Below are 23,448 nucleotides of genomic sequence, written 5' to 3' on the forward strand. Positions count from 1 at the left end.
TAAAGGAGTTCCATTACCCTTTCAAGAGAAGATGCATTTAAAAAGACAAAGAAACCAAGGCATAAATGAGAGATCCCAAAGCTACAGCAAGCCCGCTTCAACAGGAGGCCAGGGAGAATCGATTTATGCACAACTCAATGCAGGACCAAGTCAGTCCCAAGTGGCGTGCTTGGCTCAGGTCAAGAGATGATCTGTGCCATTGCTGACCTCTGGACTAGGGAGCTCTTAGGATTGTGCTCAGGTTAAGCCAGAAGGTCTACTTTCCTTCCCTGGAAGTAGAAGAATCCAAGGAGGCAGTAAAAGTAATTATGAGCCTAGGTATAGCAGAGAAACACTCAGCAGCAATGGTTCAAGCCACAGCGATCTCCCTAAAAAGCCAGGAGAGTAGGAACTACTGCCAAGTAATAAAGAAGGAAATAAACCACAAATACTACAAAACCTTTCCAAAGTAGCTCCCCTCGTATCCAATACTAGCAAGTGCTCAAAAATAGAACACTAATTGATGCTGTGCAAAGGCTAAAAAGGGCATCCCCAGTCTAGATTTCAATGACCTTTAAGACAGAAACTAAAGGAGCATGAAAAGATTTTAAATGATTAGGTTAACTGCAACACATTCACTCTGGATATCTAAATTCCATGTTCTCATCAGAAACTCCCTGTTAAACACAAGAACTTACAGATCAAGCCCAATATCACTAAATACCATGTAATTGTATGGGGCTAATTATGCAAGAATTGGCTTGGCTCATTCTTACCACTGACAGTTTTCTCCATAAAGATGGTAATAGGATTGCATCTGGTTTAGCATTTATACAATTTTTCCACTTTCTGCACATCTCAGCATATGACCAACAGACCAGCCAGTTTCACTTTCTGTTCCTGCTGAATTCTGGGCAATCACCAAGGCAGGGGCAGGTTGGCTATAAAAGCCATGCGGAATTTCCACTGTAGTTTTTAAAAGAAAGGCTATGGAAACATTCTGTTTGGTACTACAAAAGCTTCCCGAAGTGTCCTACTACGTAACCCTGAAAAAAAGTCACACTGCCAAGTATTTGAACTTCCTCCCAGCTGACTTAGCAAAGTTCCAGTGACTTTCTTAAGATGCAGAAGACTTCTGATATTTTAACAGTCTCCATCCCAGGAACCTCACTGCTGAGAGGGCAGAGAAATTAGGAGCTAGACCTCTCAGCCTTCCCTCCCACAGACCTACTATCATAACTGAGGTGGGAGAAAACACTGCCTAGTCAATGAGGTTACACAGATTTCAGCAAGTTTTTAATTATGCTCCTCCAGAACAGTTTTTGTTCTGCGAGAAAGTTGACTCGCACCGTGCTGTGTGAACACAGACAAGTGCAGCTTCCTTCCCATCGGCAACCCCACCAGACGCCTGGATTTCAGATCAATTTCACATACTCCAAAGAATAAATATTTACCTTTTAGACCAAATTTTCAGCCTCTCAAGGCTAAAGTCAGCTCTGGCAGAACTGTCTTAGAGACAACCTAGATAACAGATAATTTCCTTCCTCAGCATGAATCACTCCCCAGTTCTCTCTATTAAGAGTCTCCTTCCACTAGCAAGGGAAGCGAGATACAAACCAAAGGCTAGGTATCAGGAGGAACCAGTTAAACCAAAATACATACAACAACCTGGGCAGCTCCCCTCTGCCAACAGCACATAGAAAATTCTGCGTGAGCATCTGACTCCTTCCCACTAGGTTTGAACGCGGTTAAGGTTTTAAGACGACAAAAAGCAGTTACGACACTATTAGAATGGTCTTTTTAAAATGCAATCTCTTTCAAGGAAAAATCAAACTCGGTACTTTTCCAGCTGAAAGATAACTCCTAATTCTGCCACAGTAATACGAGCCAAGACCTAATTCTAAGGACAGCATCTTAAAACACCAGGACACTGCACAGATGCAAGCGATAAAAAGGCATCGCTTGAACACAGAATTTCAGAATCCTAAAAAAAAAGAAATCAGGAAGGTGAAGGTACAAGAACAAGTCTGAAGCCAGACCACACCACACCACTCAGATTTCCTTACAAATCATCACCACACAGCAGAGCTGTAGACCTCTGATCTCACTGTATGTAACATTACTTACCTACCCAGACCTCTTCACTGCTCATTAGGAAATCCAAGCAATTGTACTAGCTGGGTTTGTACTAATTCACCAACCGACCAATCCTCAATCCAAGCCACGTTTTCACTCCAGGATCTCAGAGCCAGCAAGGCTAGAGAGGCCTTGCAGGAATTCCCACTAGTATCTAGTTTCAAGGGGCTCCAAAGTGGTCGCTTGAAAACCTCCACAGAAGAAAAATCTGCCTGTGGGTTGCAATCCCAGAAAGGGGCTGGGATTCAAGGGGGTAGAAGGAGCCTCCAACATGACTTGGGGTTTATTTAGCACGTGGCAGACAGCCAGATAAATTCCAGGTCGATGTTAGTGAAGAGATGCTGCAGGATTTCCAGCTTAGACCGCAGTTTTAACAATGTACCAGCCCTGGTAACAAAACTAGGTAAAGACTTCCTTCCCAGCTCCTGTTCCCACCTCTGTACTGCAATTTGCCATGCTCCTAGCACAGGAGCTGTCTTGCAAATAATGAGCAAGTCATAGAGGATGGCAGGATTCCTTAACCCGGGTTTACCACAGTGCCCAGCAAACAGCAGCTCCACTGGGTGACACACTAAACCCTAAACTAGGTTCTGGACCAACATAGTCTCCCACCTGTGTGGCAGATCCTATCACCTCCTTTCTCAAGGAGATGAGCTGAGACCCTCAAGCACAGCCTGTGCCTCCTGGCTCTGCAGTTGCCAGCAGCCACCTCTGAGAACTGTCAAGAAAAGAAAGGTTATACCAAACTTGAAGACATTTTTTCTTAAATCTTACAACAAAAACCAGGGAGCTGAGACAGAGCCTGCCTGAAATACTGTCACAAGCAATTCCCTATATTCTCCAGCACCTCCACAGAAACTGTGCCCATACTTCTCTGGCCACAGCAAGTCTTCAGAAGAGGAGCAGGAGGATGCTGAAGTGATGACAACCACTCTCCCGAGCTCCTAATGAAGGCTGTGCAAGCAGCTTCTGAAACACGCTAAGATTAACATTCTAAATATCTACCCCTATTACACTGGAATCCAGAAAGCTGGGGGACTTGCACAGCCCCCTAAAACAAGACATGTTAGTGGGACACCCTGCTAGTTGTTTGTTGGGTTTTTTGTGTGTGAGGGGGTTATTTTCCTCCCTCATCCACCCCCCCCCCAACCCCACACCCGTTTGCTGCTATACAACACACAAAGGTAACCTACTCCTGGCCCTGAAGCAGCGACAGCATGGCCTCTACAGCACCTAGGTACTGGGAGTAATCTTAGGCCATCAAATGTAATACACTATGAACTACAAAGCCATTTACAAATCATCAGTTTGGGATCACCCTCCCACCCCACAGTGGTTAAACATGCCCGCTCCTCACACAGGAAACGGGACTAATTGCCAAACTGATTTTCAAAAGTGCTGAGCTCCTATAAACCCCGCCAAATTCAACAGCGCTCCAGGTGGGCAACAATTAGGGGACTGGGTGGGGTGGTCATCAACAATTCAAGTCTTTCAACAGGGCTGTGCAGACCTGCAAATAAGCCCAGGCATGACACTTCCAACTCAAAACAAGCCCCTCGGAAATGCTACGTGGAAGAGTCACCACTCGGAACATTAGTCTGTCTTGGCTATGGACAAACATTTGGCTGCTGGGAAATTTTCACTGCCTTCTTAGAGGTACCTTAGCACACTTTCACCATATGTTATTTCCCTGCTTGGCAGTCACCAAAGAACCACCCACCATCACCAGGGTGAGAAGCAGCAGAGGCACCAAGGGCCTCTGCCCTGAGCACGACTCTTACTACAATAGAAACACAACTCTGATGTTTACAGCAACAGATTTCTAACCTTCACAGTTGCAAAGAATACCTCAAAAGACCTCAGGTAAACAAAAACACCAAGAGTATCAGCTTTGGAGACAACAGTTCAAGAGCTATCAGCTGTTAAATGCATCATTGAGTAGGTGCTGATGTGCCCCAACTGCTATATCCCAACACCAAGAGGGCTCTGTTGGAGTTGTCACCAGGCACCTTCACCTACAAACTCCTCTGCTCTGGAAAGGAAGATCAGCTGATCTGCAGCAGAGCCCAGGAGGAAGGTCTTGGTCCTAAAAGCAAGGCTGACAGAGCCTGCAGCCTAGAAACAACCTCTTCTGCAAGTGGCCTTTACCTGGGCATGGGCCTCATTCCACCGCTCAGCTTCAGTGACCTGCTTAAACTCCTGCCAGAGGCACCATACCATTATTTCAGACTCAACTTCTCAGAGAAAAATCCAGGGACACATACAGTGCCCTTCTGAAGGGCTTATCATGTGGCGAGCTCAGCGAGACCCCAAAGCACTTCACTTCTAACCACGTACAATCTGAACAGTTTATGTATCCACTGCATAAATCTCTCCAAGACAAGGTATCTTACGTGCATACTGTTCGTTGCTTCCAGGTGCTGCGCCACATAAATATATCCCTTCCACTTGCAAGGGAGGGGTGATTTCCTTCTGTAACACATGGGTAGAGACTGCTTATTCTGGCTTGCAGTAGTTTGACAAAGTCCACGCAACAGTATGAGCACCAGAAGAAAGATGAGGACGCAGGATTTCCAGGGTGCCAGTCCTGCACTTAGACTTTTATATGGTCTGAATCCCAATACAATTGTTTTAACAGAATTAGAACAAATTTAATTACCTGTCATTTCTTTATAGCATCTGATAAATAAACACTAGAGGAAAAAACCAAAACACATTAACCCACAATTCATAATCGTTGTCAGCTAAGACACCCCCCTAAACATACTGGGTGATGGGCTGATACTGGGCACTGGAGAAGCCCATGGGGTGCCACAGCAAAGGCTTCTGATCAATTATTTCCTTGCCTCTTCCTATAACAGACACAGAGTGGAAGTTACAGAGGACAAAGCTCCCTACCCAGGGCCAGCACTGTCCTGAACAGCTCCGGTGACATGTCCGTCTCCTAGCCTCCCACTCTAGGCATGCAAGTTTGGCCTTCCTGCTAAGAAAACCAGTCAAATTGACAATTACCAGCAGCTGCGTAGACCAGCAACACGCACACCAATGCCCTGGATCGAGATCCACCAAAGTCATTTTAGCAGAGGTCTCCGAAACAGATCCTGTCATTAACTCTACATTAACCCTAAAACAGGGGGACTGCCATTAAATTGCCACAAGTCCATTAAGCTAGTTTAAGACAGCAAAAATCACAGATGCCAATAACATCCTTAAAAGCTGTATTAACTGAAGAGCGCGAGCCAACACCACAAATCTAACATGTCTGACTAAAGCGTATCTGCCCAAAAGTCTACACATGCAAACATCAGGAGAGTTGTTTTCCTCTAGCAGTGATGGTTTACAAGAGTCACATCACCCATCATCGGCATACGCTCCTGCGGGGGTGGAGGTGTCCTGCAAGACAAGTCCAAGGTCCCCCATTAAGCAAGGAGCATCAAAGGGAAAGGGAAGGCGGTGAAAGTTTTTCAAGCCCAGCCATCCCCAAACAGAATCAGTCTCCTCTCCAGAAGTCCACGGCTGTCATCTCCTCCAATTTGTACCTACAAACTTTCTCATCCCATCCTGCAACAAGCGATGTAGTTCCTAGTGACCACTGTGAGGTGACCACACGGAGCTCCACTACTGAATGAACAGATCAATTTCGCACAAGGAAATCGAAAAGTTTATACCTCCTAGGTTCATCTGGGCATTAGCGAAGCTCCAGCAGCTTTTCTGCCAGCATAGCTACATTGTTTAGGGTGTGATAAACAAGCATGCCAGTGCCCCCCTTTATTTTTCTCTGGTGGTAAGGAGGTAGAAGTTAGGCCTGGAGGGTGGAATAAGATATATTGGCAAAAATATGCTTTTGTAGATAAGCTGCATCCGAAGTAGGAGCTCTTAAAAAGAAAGATATCAGTAAGTTATACAGACTTGAGGCACCTTGTGCAAATGCAGCTTTTCTTCTTACCGCTACTTGAGGACAAATCCCCTTATCCCCACCCAGGAGCATTTTTCTTAGTCTGTTTACACACACTGAAGTTAAGTGTCACAGTCAGAAATCGAATTTCTTCCTGCCACGAGCAACCCAGCAAGGCAGCAGGCAGCCCTCCTCACGGCCAGCACCAGGCAGGACACATGCCCTGGCACCCACACGCTTCCAAAGCCCCACTGCTGACTGCAACTACTGCAAGCGCTGTAAATCCTATCTGCTCTCATGCTGGGAAACCTGACAGCCTTTTTGCCTTCTTAGTTTAGACATAGACTAGGGAAAGAGGAATGAAAGTCAGAACAAAGTCTGAGTGACAGAAGCTGCAGCTCCTAGCCAAGCACCGAAGTTGTGCACCTGGAGAGCCAAAGCCCTTCGCCTGTTACATACCAGGGACTATCGCAGTGGAAAAGCTACGTGATACCAATTTGACACATCCCGTGTAGAAAAATATAACTACACATGTTAAAGCAAGCTTGTATGAAAATACAGGGGCTTTTACCACCGGAGCAGTTATGAACAAAGAGAAAAACACTCCACAGGTCTTTGCTATGTAAGTCACAGTGTTATAATCTAGGTTCAGACCAAGCCTTTTAAGAAATCCCACAGGAAGGATCTCCACTTTCTTGCATTAATTTTTGTTTTAAACTATTAAGATATAAAAACGCTATTAAGCCTCAGGTTTTAGAAGAGCCGAAGAATCACAGAACTTAACCAACTCTCCAAATTCATCCAGCAAGAACTAGCACCTCCAGCAGCAATTTCACAGCTGGTACAACGCAGCTGAGACCAATCTGCTCTCCTAATGATTAGCTCTTTTAAAAAAGCCTACAGTAATCACACCAAGACAGAGAAGCCAATGGAAAAAGCCTGCTGTAGGACAAAGTTTAAGAAAAGGAAGGGGGCTGGGACATTTTAACTACCAGGTCTGGGAGTTGAGCAGCAGCGCAGGCCTGCCCATTCACACAATCTGCAGAATTAAGTAAAGGCTTAATAAAGTTACTCATCCAAGACCTGGCTTAGGTTCTTGGACTGACGCTACACCAGGCCAGTACAGCACATTAACGTCTCTCTTAAGGTTTCCACACCAGAACTGCTATCCCTGTGGAGCACCCAAGGCACACCACCACTGCCAGTCCAAACTCCTTTTCTGCCCTGCTTTCTTGGTGCAATTATGTAGCAAAACATAGTAAAATTTTTAGAAAGGCGAGGGGTTTTGGAAGTCAGACTCAACACCCGGCCTACACACCAACTTGTCTCTAGAAGCAAATTATTAGGCTATTTTAAAGAGCAAACCACCCTGAGTTAAGAACAAAACTATCACATTTATGTTTAAATTGTATACACGTGTTTAATTCTATTCATGGTACATTTTTAATTGCTTAGGCAATTCTTAGAGAGTAAAATATGCAATCTAGAACGCGTGTTCCGGATTATTTTTCACAGATTACTTCATAAATTTAAAAAGTTTTTTCTCCTTCCCCCACAGGAAAAAAAACAAACCACCACCACCACCTTCAGAGAATAAACCCTGGAAGTATTAATAAAAGTTCTCTTTTCATTTCAGCACACATCCTTCTCTTTATTCTACATCCCTCGTCCCTGGGAACGGAAAGGAGGTTTTGGCTATAAATCAAACTAAGACAAGGTAGCCAGGCTCAGCATCAGACTCTCTCCTGAAGTCCTGCAGCCCTCCCAGCTATTTGAGGAATCTTATTCGAAAAAAAAATATATTTCTGGCAACGACAGGGAAAGCCCCCGAGAGGAACAATCACACGCTCCAGGCGCATTCGCCTCCGAAGCGGCGCGGGGCCCTGGGAGGTGCCGAACTCCCGGTGCCCCCGGGCGCCCGCGGCGGGCGAGGCCGTGCGCCCCGGGCCGGCCCCCGGCGGGCGGCTCCCGCGCCCCGCTCCGCGGACACGCCCGCGGCGCCGCCGGGCGCAGCCCCGGGGCGGGCGGCGCTGCCCCGGGCCGGGCCGGGGCCGCTCCCGACCCCACATTGTTCCCCGTCCCCGCTGCCGGCGCGGCGCGGCTCGGCTCGGCGCTGCCCGGCCCGGCCTCCCTCCCCTCCCTTCCTGCTGCAAACTTCGCCGCCCGCCCCGGACCTGCTCCGGCCCCAGCTCGGGCCCCGGCCCCGGCTCGGGCTCCGGCTCCGACTCGTAGTCCTCCTCGTCGGCGCTCGCAGACATGGCCATGGCTCATGGTGGGCCCAGGCGGAGCCGAGCTGACATGGCTGGAGCGGCGCTGCTGGCGGAGCCCCGCTCCCCGCACACACACACACACATGCAGGAGGAGGAGGAGGAAGGGGGGCCGTGCATATTCATGCCAGGCAGCCAGGAAGGGGCTGGCCCTGCCGGCACGGCCAATCGCGGCCCGCTTGCACAAAGCCGGCCTGCGGGGACAGCGGGGACAGCGCGGCCGCTGGCCGGGGCAGCGCCGACCGCCCCGCCGCAGCCGAGCCCGGCCGGGGCCCGGGGGGGGGGGGGGGGGCGTTTAACGCCCCGCTGGCAATTAGCCCCCCGCTGGCAATTAGCCCCACGAGCTGCCGAGGGGGCCGGCGGGGGCGGGCCGATGCTCGGCCTGCCTGGGTGTGCCGAGCGGGGAGGGGATGCGCGGCGCTGGGATGCGCGGCCGCCCGCAGGGTGCACGGCGCTGCACGGGCTGCCGGAGACAAAGGAGAGGCGCCCAGACAGACAGACACACACCCGCCCCTCTGCCTCGCTACCTGCCGCCTCGCCTCCCGCTGCCAGGGACGGGACGGGACGGGACGGGACGGGACGGGAGGAGGGAACCTCCATCCCTCGGGAGGAGGAAGGCACCGAGCAAACTTTAGGATTTCAAGCGATGCCCCCGCTGTGGCAGAGCCGGCACTGGGATAAGATGGGATACGAGGTGACCCGGCTTGCAGAGCTGCTCCCCTTTTTTGCTCGTTCCTGCGGAACCATTTCCAGCCCTGTTCCGAACATCCCAACCCGCTTCTGGGGGTTTACAATAAAATATCCTCCCTGCAGTGAGAAATGTTTCACACCGGTTAATCGGGGACCTGTCCTGGATCCAAAGGTCACCATAAGGGCCAGCGCCTGAACATGGACGCTGCCTTCACCCTCGAGAGCTTGCAGCTGAGGATCAAGACACACAAGGCCTGAATTTGAGCACTGGGAATTAAACTTCCCATTGGATTTATGGGCCTGCTTTCAGGGGAAATCCCGATTCCCTTCAAGTTGTTAGGATTTTGCCTTTGGCTCCTACGCCCACAGCACAGAATTAAACATGAGATTAAATATTTGCATGTGCTGAGCAACCAAGAAGCCATAAAGCAGCACATCTAATGGTCCTTGCATCAGGATTTTTGCCAAACTAGTTCCAGCGCGGTTCCCTGGTCTGAATTACCCCATGGCTGCACAAACACTTTGGGTAGCCCAGGAGAGGAGGCAGCAACAGGCAGGAGCTGGCACAGGAGCAAGCAGCAATGCTGCCTCACACCCGCACACAGCCCTTGTGACACCGTGATCTACACAAAGCCTGGTCGCTCAAGTTTAAGGAGCAAAATACAGTCAAACTTTAAACACATATTTACAGGCGGCTGCTGATAAAGCCAAGTGAATCATGTAATTATGCCCCTTCCTTATTTTGAATACCTTAAATACACATTTCTTGTTTGTACTTCTGTCCTCTAGCCGACTCAAGCTTAAATTATGGGTACGTGATGGTATTCTCCCAGTCCTGCTCATCCGCGATGCCAGGAGCGAAGCATTTACTTCCAACACATGATGGGGCTCTCCAGAATGCGATCGGGTATGTTCAGCCTGCCTCCTCAGGTTTCTCTCTTCCCCCATTGTGTTTGTACACAACTGAGAGAGCGGGAGCAGATGAAAGCTGAGGCACGAAAGGCATGTGCCTAAGGCCTTGGCTTTCAGAATCACAAGGTAATATCAGAATCCAACGTTTTCTGGAGAAGAGAGGAAGGGGGAAATGCATGTCTCACTACAGGCCTACAAAGCAGAGCTTTAAACCATGAAGCAGGGATAACTGACACGATTACAGCAGTGTTTGTGGTTCGATTATACAGTTGGCCTCCAGCAGAGGCAGAAGAACAGATGACATCCAGAAGGAAGACGGCTGATCCCGCACCTGCCCGTGGGCAGACCACGTCTCCACTAGCCCGCACTGATTCCACGCGAGGCTCCGCGTAACCTGGCTCGTGCTTGTTCACCACCTCCAGCCATTTGGCTCCGTAATCCAGACAGGAGGAAAAAATAACTTGTGACATCCCCCAAGGACAATCCACCAGTCACACCCCGGCGAAATGTCATTCACAGCAAATTAAATCATGACATAGATCATCCTACTCCTCTCATCTGCAGCACACACTAGCACTGGCCTATCTGGGCTGCAGCAGATCACCAAGTGTAACCCACATCAAACCTCGGTCCTCAGCCAGCCCTGCCACAGGAGAGCGTGTTCCAGTCTGCTGCCTACAACAGCAACACAATTGACAAATGAGCTCTAATTACGAGGCCTGCGTTAGGAGCGAAGACACACATGCCAAGAAGATCTCAGAATGATTTCCAAATGCTAGGTAAACTTTGCCGAGCTGGCGTTTAAAAGAATTGGATAGGATATGATGTAAAATAGCAAGCTGGGAATCGGTGGGGGGAAAACAACACAATAAAGTAAACTTTCTGATTATAATTGCTCTCCAAAAATCTCATCTTGTACAAGAGCAGCTAACCATTCAAAGAAATATTTAATACACAGAAAGAATATTAAGAGAGCATTTTCCAGCTCAATTCTTTCAGCTTGTCTACACTAGAGAACACTAAATTACGACAAATAGTGAGCAACCCCTGTGTGAACAGCGTCTATCCGACTAGCCTGGTGCAGTTTACATCAGCTTAGAAAACAAAATAAGCAGCACTGACCCTAGTCATGCCTATATTGGCATAACGGTGTCCGTACTTCAGCTTTGCGTGATATAATTCAGTAATAAATAACATCCTTAATTGAACTGCTGAACGAGCCTTAGTGAAAACCGCATGAAAACAGACAGTACCTTCTACTCCGAACTGTTGCTTTGATTGCACCTCACCTGAAGTCATATATAAGTCTCATCAATATCATAATCTTCTCCACAGAAACCAATTATGTTGTCACAAACTGAGACAATAACCTCAAGCGAAGAATAAACAGCAGGAGCAGATGAGTGCCAAAGAACCAGATTTTATTCTCATGCAAATATCCTTAAGTAGTAAAAACAAGATGGGGGGAGGAAGAGTACAACCCCTGCACTGTACTCACTTGCTCCCGAGCATCTTTAGCACCAAGAGATTTCAGCCGCTGCTACCAGCGCTAAACAGGGTCCCTGATTTCATATTAGACGCTGGAGTTTATGATTCTGTGATTCTCTGTGGTGAAATAATGTTTTTTTTAACGTGGCACAAATGCACCTTTGATTTAACCTTCTCTTGAAACTTTTTATGCATCTTTATAGAATGTGATATTTAGCTAATATTAGAAAAAATATTTACATGAAAACAACTGGAAAAACAACCTCAAACTGGTTTATATACAAGTCCTTGAAAAAAGATCTTGTGATTTGAGCTGCTGTTGCCTTCTGCCCGCCAGCACATATGTTTTTGAAAAGGAAACCCACCGAGATGTTTATGGATCATGATTCTTGACCTGTATCAGAATAAGAGTTACCCAATAGCCTTCTAAGGTTCATTGTTTTGGTGTAAGCATCCATTCACATGAAATATGATCTTAACTGTTGGGCCTGAGCAAATTTCATGACACTTTTCTCAAGAGTTCTAGCCAATATTTCAGTCATACTTCCAACACTAGCACTGACATTCTGACAACCTAAATACCCATCTAGTATCATGATCTTACGACTTCCTACTATCTATTTTATCTGAGCTATGACATAAGAGGAGTCATCAGATGTACTGTGTATCCATCACAATCTCTTTAATAAACAGTCTGATTGATCAACCTTAGATCAAATAAAGTAACTCAAGACAAAATAATACATTGATTGCTCCTTCCGTGTAATGCTTACTACACATACTTTCCCCAACCAGTATCCAACACAGGAGAAGCAAAGGCAGCAAAGGTTGTACAGCTATCTCTAGAACAACAACTATGGACTACTGCAGCACAGTAGAGGAGCAGCACCCAAAACAGCAAGAGCCCGGACAGAACGTGCCGATAGTAACTCACTCCACCTCTCTCATAAGCCTTAAAATCAAAACACCACCCCCCAAACCCTAACCCCCTGTCATCTTAAAAATATAATAAATAAGACAGCAGAGCAGTGAAACATCAAGTTAATCTACCACACAAGACGTGAGCGATGCATCTTGGGAACCTACTGATAAATAACTGAGGTCTATCTTCACAGCATCAGATTTGTTGAGAGAGAGAGATACTAACAAACTGAACAGTTCATGAGATCTGGATCTATGAATTTCCTCTCTACAGGAAGAGCTGTAGCGTGATTGGGACTATCCACTGGGAAATGAGGGAAATCCTGCCACACTTCCTTCTGCCACAGATCCTCATGCCACAGTGTTTCCACGGCACAGTTTATGTCTCCAAGAGCCATGTTCTGTCAGTAAACGCAAAAACTATTGACATAAGCTCCTAAGAAGGTAAGAAGTGACTGCCACACTGCAGAGGAACATGCAAATAGACGTGGCTGCTAGCTGAAAGGGTGGATTAACCAGAACATGTAACCTGCTGTCCCCTAATGGCTCAGCGCACTCTGACACCCAGCACCGAATGCTCTACGACAGTCAGTCACGTCCAATACATGGACAGCACCTTTAAAATCTAGAGACCAAACCCAAACATTTAGAGGCAAACAAAGGGTAAGGAAAGGAAAAGGACAGTTTGCCTCATGAGAGTTCAGGTGCTCTGCTGTCACCTACAAAACTTGGATTTACAGGGAAACATCTCGAACATAAACAACCAAACCACGCTAGACCAACTCTCAAAGGGGCTTTGCTTTTATCAGAATTTATCCGTATCTTTTGTTGTATTTGCTGATTTTCAAAAAAGGAGAACACTTCTGTACCTCTTCTATCTGGTCTACTAGTGCCTGCAGGAAAGTCATAAAGTTGAAACAAGACCTCATTTATATTCTCAGCAGACTTTAATTTCAGCGTGCTATGGAACTAAAAGGAAGCCATCTTCTCAGGGACAGAACATACAATTCAATTTTGTTCTGAAAAGTGCACGCAGGATTAATGTCCATAATTGCACAGCACGTACTGTGGAATGACAAACGCCTTCCACGTTGCTCTGCCAATGTGCTTCGATCCAGAAACAAAACTATTAAATCTCAGAGACGTAACTTAAAGCTTGAATGGTTTTAATGTCGGGGTGGGGGGAGAGCTGGATGCTGGAATACTTAAACCAGGTTCAAACCTTAACTTTTTGCTTGGTTTTGTTGGCCAACTCAGTAATGAATGTAGTCAAGCTCCTGGTGATAAAATCTGAGACCTGCCAACTCTTTTCACATACGCCATCAAAGAAAAAGGTCTTAAGACTAAAGTAGTTTCCATCAGCACTTTTACTGTCATGAAAATAAAGAGAAAGCTGCTATCTTGAAAAATGGCAGTCAAGATGTAGTTGGGAAAAATTAATGTTACTGAATTTCTGTAAATTCATAGATCCAGATCTCATGCATATGGTAGAAGAATGACAATGGGGAAGAATACATAAATCTTCTCGTATGATCCTTGGAGAACAACAGTTTGAAAAGAGAGATGGCTGTTAATTTTTTCCAATCCATTCAAATTTCTACTCAAAGTCAAAATGGCTCTAATTTACCTGTTTGATGTATTAATCACATAAAGGCACTGGTCAGATTTCAAAGCAAGTGGCTGAGAGTTGATAAGGAGGGAAAATAGCAAGTCAAAGATGGAAGATTAAGAAGGTGCTCATTCAAGTCCTTGCTATTTATAATTACTCCCTGAAGGGACACAATATTTCAAGTACAGCCTCTTGAGGTGAGAAATAATCTGTCAAGTCACCAGGCAAAGCTCGTAGAAAAATACTGAGGCAATATGCGGTGAAGCTCTTTGGGCATGTTACATACGATACGCATATACCAAACCCTGAAACTCCTCTGGCCTGCATGGAGTTACCACAGAAATGAATTTGTCTGGAGGACTAATGTTTGTAAGAGACTGAAGCAGCGCTCAGAAAAATAAGCAAGTCAGGCGAGGCGCTGCCTTCCTCATCAGCGCTGCCCCAGGAAAGCAGACGCTTGACAGAAACTCCCAGTAGCTTCAGCAGCTCTTACTCCTTTGCTCAGAACCCGGATGGTTCTGGTGCATCAGGTTTTTTCTGCTCCCAAGTGTAGTTAGCAGGGAAAGGGCTTAGTTTCGTATGTGTACAGCTACTGTGGGAAGTCCCCTAAAAAACAATCCCCCAAACCTCAACTATGTGGTTTTGTTTCTTAATAGACTTGTCAAGAGCCAGAACTGGGATATCTTTATGAATAAACTTCAGCTCTCTTCTACCACATGGCATCTACCATCCTATAGTGTAAAAGAACAGAAATTATTCAAAATTATTTAAGTCGCTGATTCCAATCACAGTTTAAATCAGTAAAGAGAAAAACAAATTTAAATTTATTTTAATCCTCATTTTCTTTTGTATTTATTTTCTAGAAGATAAATTAATTATTAGCATCTGATAACTACCAAGAAATGTCTGATTTGCAGTAGATTATGAACTTTATAATCAGGACTTTTTATCGACAAAAAGTATTCACAATACGTATTTGTACATGCAAATCTTCTTGCAGGCTATTGGCATCTAAAATTGTTGTTGACACCAAGCAGAGTTCAGGCAGTACTTCGTGAGATCACTTCAAACACCTTTAAGCTGGTGCCTGGCAAGGACAAAATGTGACGGTTTAAATCCCCTTTTTGCTCCCGCGCCGCTTGGAATGACTGATGTAAAACTTATTTGAATGTCAACCAGAAAAATACGCCTCACGATAATTTACACTTAATTCTTTTGCAGTCTTTCTACCTTTTCTTCCCCCTTCCCAGATTTTTTTCCTGCACTAGGAGGACTCAATTTTTAGTTTAATTCTTAAGTGCTTATTTTTAATCGTTAGTATTTGCTTTCTAATGCATTCATATCACCACAGGAAGTACCCTGAATGGATCTCCAAGGACTGGTCCGTCTCAGGGAATTTGGCAGAGTTTTCTCACTGCTTCTACAAGGAATGTTGGTTTCCTGGTGGTAGCCCCCGGGCAGGCTCCTGAAACTGATGCTGTTTTGATGTTGTGCCATTTATACGAGCTCAGATCTGTTTCAGACACCACTCTGGTTAAAACACTAATTGCTGTAACGAGTATCTCAGTGCTCTTGCTACTATGGGGTGGAGCTGGCCTAGCGATAGCTATGGTAGGAATTCTTAGTAAGCAAGCAAGTAAAAGCTGGAAGTATTTATTCAAAGGTTCTCAGGAATGTTCTTTGTCCACCTAGCATCTCTTCCCCTCAATTTAAAGAAAACCTGATGTAAAACAACGCTCAACACTTCTGAAAAATCACATTGGTTTTAAGTTGAAGTTTATCAAAACTCTTGAATTTATGCTTTTTTCCCCCCTAATTTCTGCATTAATTGTGTCCACTAATTCTAAATTTTACTTACTATTTCTTAAATTTGATCCAATGCATGATGTTGCATCTATGTTCGTAAAATTGGAGCCATGCATAAAGAAGCTTTGTTATTAAAAAATGGTAGATCTTCCCTTTGCAGCATTTTTAATGTGAAATACTGTGAAAAGGGAAAAAGGTTTCTTCCTGGAAAACGGCAGCAGACACATGAATGTGCCCAAGGATCTCTATGGTCTCCAGATCTGGAGAGGGTGACTAATACCACTGCCTTTTATTATTTAAAATACAAGTTATTTCTAAGAATCTAACACCCTTTTCATCACAGTTGTCTACTGTTTTTCTTGTGTGCGGTTTAGTTCAGACTGTGAACAATGATCAGAAATCTTATTTACAGCCTAAATCTATTTATGGCGTGTTTATACTCACTTGTTCTCATGCCAACATTGTCCATTAGCTTAAATAACTCTTCTCCTCCCATGGTGTTTATACTCCCTGAAGTACTTACACAACAATCACCTCCCCCTTCAACTTTGTTGTGCCATGCTGAACCAGACATGTTCTTCTCGTCTCCACACTTAAGCATCACATCTTGAATACTATATGTAGTTGTGGAGTCCTATATCCACCCTCATCTCAAAACTACCTACAGTGGAACTAGAATAGAGTGAGAAAAATGATCAAACAGACGGTATGGTTCGTGTACCAGAAAAGACTGAATTTACTAGTGTTTTTCAGCTTGGGAGTAGGGGAGGAAAAAAGATGAGAAGCAGTAACAAGGATATAAAAAATAAAATAATTGACAGCACAAAGAAGGTGAACAGAGACCTCATTCAAATTTCTCAAAAATGCATGATATGGAGGGCATGAAGTATATTTATGGTATTAAGGGGACAGATCTGAAACAACATAAGGAAGTACTTATCTACACGGAGCTTTATTAAACTGCAGGGGACACTGCCACAGGATGCTACTGAGATCAAAAAGATCAACAGGTTCTACAAATCATTAGGTAAATTCACAGAGGAAAAAAAAATTCTACGAGGGGACACTAAACACAAAAGATGAAGATACAATCTTTTAGCTTAACTAGGAAGATAAGCAAAGATCGCTGCATGTCTGCTTTGTTCTTGCAACTCTTTTAATATCTGTAGCTGGCCACCATCAGAAACAGGACTCCCCGCTCCAGGACCGTCTGATCTGATGGAGTATGACTAGCTCAACCTTTCCTCAATCATACTAATCAGCCTTTTGCTCTGCCTCTTGCAGATTAGTTCTTACAAGTTAATCCTTCTTTTTTCAGAATCATGGATGTATCTGTAGAATTTTGCAAAAAGATTTCTAGTAAAAACAATGGGGTAAAAAATAAAGTGCTGCAAGACAGAACTCGCTAATGATTGGAATCAGGTGCTGCCCATGGTAACAGGAAAGTAGAATCAAAACCCTGTGCCTACCCACCTCCACCCCCCAACCCAAAAACCAGTAGTGAAAAAACCAGCTTGAGATGTCTTCCCTTTTTTTTTTTATGATCACTTTTTCTTCCTGATTCTCATACACTGATACATAGCTACGAACATTATTTGCATTGCCAGTTGCAAGGAAGGTTGTGGGTTTTTTTTTTTTTAAAAAAAAACATAATCCAGTTAAAATTTCAGTTTATGGTCTTTACTAATTAATAGTACTCCTTTAAATAAGAATATTAGCATTTCCTTATTATACATCTCAAATATCTTCTCTTAAAATCAACAGGTAAAAATTACATGGAAAAAGCATATGAATGAGCATCAGAAAAACAGCCACATATTGCAGCATTGTTAACCAGCTACTAAAAATTACAGCTTCATTTCCTGCTCGCAGCCAGACCTATATATATTTGGACACTTGCTATCATTATAGATGCGGTGGCTTTAGGTTTGTGCCAGGTAAGAGAGATGAGAATCTGGCTCACAGTCTGCATTTCTAACTCTTCACAGAACAAGAGAGTCCAAACATATTTTAATTCTTTATAGCTGCTCTTCATAGACAACTAAAGATCTTTATCACAATAAAAACAGAAGGCACTGCCACAGAGTGTAATTACATGCTACTATAGTTGACTGTTGTCTTCCAGAAATAGGAAATGGTTTGAAAAATGCATGGGTCCTGCTTGGGCCATACTCCTGAGTTCCTCAAATAAAATGTTACCTTTAATCCCTCTGCAGATAAAATGGGAACTCTGGTATTGTAGGGCTGAGCAAATCTGAAGAGTGCGCTTCAAGACTTGGCTGGAAGGTACTCAGCTTTCTGCACCAGCGATTAGCGATGTGTCGCCACAGTGGAAAATCAGGTTTAGGCCCTGCTCTCTTTTCACACCACCTGGGAGTTAATTTCCTAGGGATGAGGAAGGAGTTAGTTTCTTATGATTATTTCTCGCTCCTCTTCAGTCACTTAAGAACCAAAAATCTTGAGGCAGTGTGCCCTATGGAGTCCTTCCTCTCGGACAGCACACAACCATTGCCAAAAAACCCACAGATAACACTCCGCAGTGCACCAAGTGAGGACAACTTACTGTTGCACAAACTCCCAACAAGGGAACAGGGACGGGTTTACGTATCCACAGCTGCGTCTGTGCTCTGCAGCCATCTGCGAAAAATGTGCTTAGTTTGAAGGTACGCAGACTGTCAGTCTGCCATCAGGACAAGGAGGTTTCAAATATCCACTTGGTCCCACATTCCTGATTCCTCAAAGAGGCCTAAATTAGGATTGCTGTACATATCCTAGGACTCCTGACATTTTGGTAAATGAATCATTATCAGACAGAGAGTACCAAAAGTGGACTGCCTTCTCTTACTCTATAGCTAAAAGAAAAAGGCAGGTTCTTGCTTCTTGTGAAAGAGCATTTGCCAAAAAAAAAAAAAAAGGTACCTAACTGGAGTATAATTATTCTGCTAAGTAATTATCAATAAATTATAAAAAGTATAAAAGACTCAAAAAAGCTCCATAAAGATTAGTAAACATGATCCGGAAGAGGTGCCTACGAATCACAGACCATTTCCTTTTAACATAAAAGAGTAACAGTTCATACATTTTACTACAAAACTTTCTGCTGAAGATGTCACAGATCTTTACAAAAATTAATTTCACCTCACAGCCTCCCAGGATGGGCAGCACCATCTCCATGTACTGCAGGCAGCAGAGTGTGCCGTTCACCTCATGCAATACAAGGAGGCTGCAGCAGAGCCGGGAACAGCACACAGACCCTTGCCTCCCATTTTGTACGTGAACCACAAGATCATCAGATGTCACCCATTTATTTTATCTCCCCACAAAAACATTTTTGATCATTGCTTCTGTTCCTTTTCTCAGTGAGTAATTTTTTTTTTTTTTTTTTTGAGGAAGAGCTGCAGTAAACCCGACAGCTTCGAACGCCTTTAGAAAAGGCAGACAGGAGCAATGCAGCACAATGGGGCCAACATCATATGGATGGGTCTTCCACATTCTTAGTTAAACGTCATGCCCATTAGATCTTATCCACTGTGAACTGTGATTTAAGGTGAGTGAACATGTTTCTTCCCTAAATCCCAGAATTTTGCAGTCTTCAGGCAACCATTCTGCAGTACAGAACTGTGCACACTGTTGGCACATCACACTAACAACACATAAAAGAAACTGTGACTCAATTTTCAAGGGAAATATTATTTGCTGCTTCGAAAATCATTCAGATCATTAAAGTCATGTTCTTTCAAAAGCAAGTCAACATTACTACGCCCGCCCTTCCACAGCTTGGGTTATTCACATAGTTTAAGTCATTCTCTGTCCCTACTCCAGGGATCTCTAGTAAAAGAGTTCTCTCCCTCTGCTCTGTGTTTTCCCCACTCCATCCCTTTTCAGTACTTGCCTCTCTCCTCATCCTGCTTTCTCGCTGTTTCTAGTCTCTTCCCCTCCTTTCTTTACAGTCATTTCCATTTTCTTTGAAATGTTTTGGCATTTAATGCTGCCTTTATTCTTCCTTCTCCATCTGCTGCTCTTGTCTTTCTAAATCTCTTCTGGAGCCTTCTCTTGGGAGAAAGCAAGAGCCACGTTTTCCACTTATTGCCTCCTCTTTCTGGATTTCAGTTCCCTTCTTTTTCTTTTGGACTTGGAATCAGACGATCCTCCTCTCCCTGGAAGCTGATACACCAGCTGCAATGTCTTCTTACTAGCCCCACAATAGCTGGTACCATGCTATATCGTATACGCCACTCCCTTGAACACCAGTATCTCAGGAAAGGCACTGTTAAGTATTTGGCATTTCTCCTATATACTACAAGAGCAATGCTACAGAAAGCAAAATTACTGGTAGGTTTTACTCCCCTGCTTTCTACTCAACATTTGCGGAAACTTGTGACGATGTAGACTTGCTCCACCAGCTATAATCCAATTTTAAAGGCTGTTCCCCCCTCCCTAAGGGTTTTCTTCTCTGTAAAATCTTCTGTTTTATTATCAGGACTTTACAGGGAACAAAGGCGAAATAACCAAACTTAACTAGTAACACTGCCTTTATACAGATCTCCCCTATATTATCTTTCCAACATATTTTAATTTGAGACTTAAAGGCTCAACTCTAAGCCATTTCTTCCTAGCCTGTTCCCTTGGCCTCTGGTGCCAGACGAGGGAAATAGCTGTAATGTGAAAGATGACATGGACATTTGCCAATTAGAAGCACAACAGCAAACTCCTTTTGGGAAACATTCAGCCATATCTGCACATGTACCTTTTAATGAAAACATAAGATATAATACAAATTGATCACAGATTAAGCAAAGTAAATATGAAGAGAATGGTGAAAGGATTTTTTCCTGTTGTAAGTTTTTGTTTATTTCCAAACTTCAATCTAAAGCATCACTCTGTGTCAAAGTTTCCTTCGTATTTGTTACTAGCCAACATGTTTAATTGTTTGTACCTTAATTATTGTACCTTAGCACTGGGAATGACACCTTCTAAAAGTTTTTGCTTTTAGAAAGGCTAAAGGAAAATAAGCACCAGAAATTTAAAAAAAACCCCTTGCAGCCAGCAAGATGGATTTTGCAAAGAAGGATAAGATTTAAGTCACAAACCCCCCCATCTTTTACAGTTACAGTTATGTTTCCAATGCACAGAAATAGAAGAAATGAACCCTTTATCAGGATTCCAAAATAAAGCAAGTAAGAACGTTAGCAAATGCCAAAGCTTATAAAAGCCTCAAAACATTAAGATCCTCACTTCTACCACAAGCTCAAAAAATACAGTCCAAGAGTCGGTTGTTTCTTAGTTTTGTTTTATATGTTTTGCACACCACTTTTCCTCTGGTCACAGAGATTTTGCTTTATTTAAAGCCTAGAGTACCTGACTGATGAATGAACAGCAGCTAACAGTGCAGTGGCGTAAAGAATCCAACACCTGTTCCTCTCAAGGTTTTCCGCTGTTTTTTTTAAACAAATAAATATTTTAAATACAAAGCATATTCTCATGGATTTATTACAATCTAAGAGGGAAATATGTATTTAACAATATAACTTATCTGAAACATGCTCAGCTAAAACCCAAAAAGAAACCAGAGAGGAACATTCTGTCCCACTCTCCTCTGGCAGTTTGATCTTTATGGTCTCCTACTTCCCATTTGAAAACAGCAAATTCTTGTGGCTACAAGCGATTATATGCAAAGGCATAACAAGTGCACCAGCACAAAAAGTGAGAACAGGGAAAATAATTCACTCAGTTAATTATTTGAAAGTTATTTACAATGATAACAACAACAACAGATTTTCAGACAGAAGTCTGATTTAAGCCGACCAACCCTTTCAGCATTTCTAAAGAAATTATGTATTATAAAACTAATTCAGTGAAAAAATGAAAGTAAAAATAGAAGCGATGAGACATCTTCTAAATAAGCAAAGCTGCTTTTACAGCATGTTGAATAACTGCAGCGTGGTAAACATACCAATGTTATTTATAACATCCAGCCTTTTGACATTATTCTTTAGTTAATTATGTCAAATTCTTTATAAGCATTAATGAAGCAAGCCTCACGGTTCTCCTGCAAAGTGAACAGAACTACTCCCATACATAGGAGGAAAAATGAAGATACAGGGACAGAAACCAACCCTCCAAAGTTAGTGGCACACTTGTACAGCGAATTCAGGAGGTCTTACAGGGTAAGAGAAAAGCATCCTCTCATCCAGATGAGAGCGCTTACTAAGTGACCGGTTTTTAGGATTTACACATCATTTAATTTTACGCAAAATGCTGCATCAACATTTTTAGATTTAACCACGACTAGTAAATGACTAAGACATATCAAAGTTTTATACTGATAAGTTAAGCCCAAACGAATTCTTTTTAAATGGAAACTCTAATGATTTCTCCCTGCTGAGGCACTTTTATGTTCTGCTTCAACACCTAATCATAAAACCATTAAAAATAACATTTTATATTAAAAATGCTAGCAGCTGCCAAAGTATCATATGCAGCACTTTGTCAGACTATAGATAAATAAACACCAAGACCTAGCACAACAATGATTAGTAAGTAATTGTGTCTCATTACCTTTGTGGTCTTCTTGGGCCAGCTGACCACAGGGACACCCGAAATGGCAAGATTTTGGTCATCATCAGCATGTTCCTTCAGTATGTTCTGTTGCAAATGAAAAGGCCTTTATTAACCAGAGAAATATTTCTCCAACTGAAGAGTGCGGAGACTTGCAGAAGACAGTACTCCATTCTGATGAAAGATAGAGTGACAGGATCTCTGCTGACTTGTTACATCTCTGCAAGTTACTTTTGCTTCCAAACTTCCAAGTCACACTGAAACTCTCGCACCTGTCATTAAGATCTAAGATGTGAATTTTCTTGCGAAACAGACAGCAAAATCAGCCATGAATCACCTCAAAATATTACAGACTTTAAAACTGGCGTGTCCAATGTGGCTGGTGTTTTTCCACTGGTATCAATCTAACACCAGTACCACCTCTCTCTTTAAACTCTGGCTCACTAAATCCCAAACGACCCCACCGGTCACCACAACCAATACCTTCTCTCCTAATCAAGTCTACAAAAGACCCTAGAAGCATTTAGTCTCTGCCACTGTTATTCCTGCAGTCACAGGGCATCATGCCTGCAGTTTAGAGCAATCCTCAGATGCCTGAACATTCAGGTAAATCAAGATAGAGAAGTGCCAGAGCTCAATCTATGTGATGAGATAAGGTATTCAGGTTCCTGAGTATTGACTAGGAAAGGATCTGACTCTGGATAGTACAGTATTAAGAAGAAAAATTGGTCTCCCTTCCACCCCCACCAAATCCTTTTGCTTTGATGCACTGTCCTAGAAATTTCATGAGTGGGTTGCACTGGCTTACACAGCTTCTACCGCTGTGAATCACTCCCATGGCCATATAACTCAAACACAGAGGTGGGGAAGAACTCTTTCTAATCATACTCAATTATGCAGTTGGGCATTGTCCACGCTCGCTTTCCATGACTCTTTACAAACTTACTAACCCAGCTACGAAGATCTTCATTTGGAGCTCAGATAACTGGAAAGGACAACAAATGAAAATAAAAAAACGGGTTGAAAGGAGTATATTGTGCTGCTGAAAACTGAAGCCCTAAAAAAACCTGAAGCACTAACTGGTTAAGGGGAAAAAAATGTTCCAATAAAACAAACAAGAACTGCAGGTTGGAAATTACCTCATAATAGAATTTAGGAGATAACCCCAGACAATAAAGTTCAACGGT

At 43.7% G+C, this 23,448-nt stretch overlaps 1 protein-coding gene across 17 annotated transcripts in view; it reads right to left on the reverse strand.

Annotated features, from left to right (window-relative positions):
* KDM2B (lysine demethylase 2B) overlaps nucleotides 1-23,448 on the reverse strand; it is a 124,479-nt gene that overhangs the window by 18,575 nt on the left and 82,456 nt on the right. For 14 of the 17 annotated variants that reach the window (XM_074606749.1, XM_074606754.1, XM_074606748.1 and 11 more), the window contains one exon: nucleotides 22,262-22,348. The exons of 2 other annotated variants lie outside the window; for them this stretch is intronic. In XM_074606749.1, the coding sequence (XP_074462850.1) occupies nucleotides 22,262-22,348 (87 nt within the window). Of the gene's footprint in view, nucleotides 1-8,184; nucleotides 8,374-22,261; nucleotides 22,349-23,448 lie in introns of those variants that run through there. One more of the 17 variants, XM_074606764.1, reaches the window with a different exon arrangement.

This window comes from Larus michahellis, chromosome 13 (assembly GCF_964199755.1).
Source record: "Larus michahellis chromosome 13, bLarMic1.1, whole genome shotgun sequence".
In the NCBI taxonomy this organism is placed as follows: Eukaryota; Metazoa; Chordata; class Aves; order Charadriiformes; family Laridae; genus Larus; species Larus michahellis.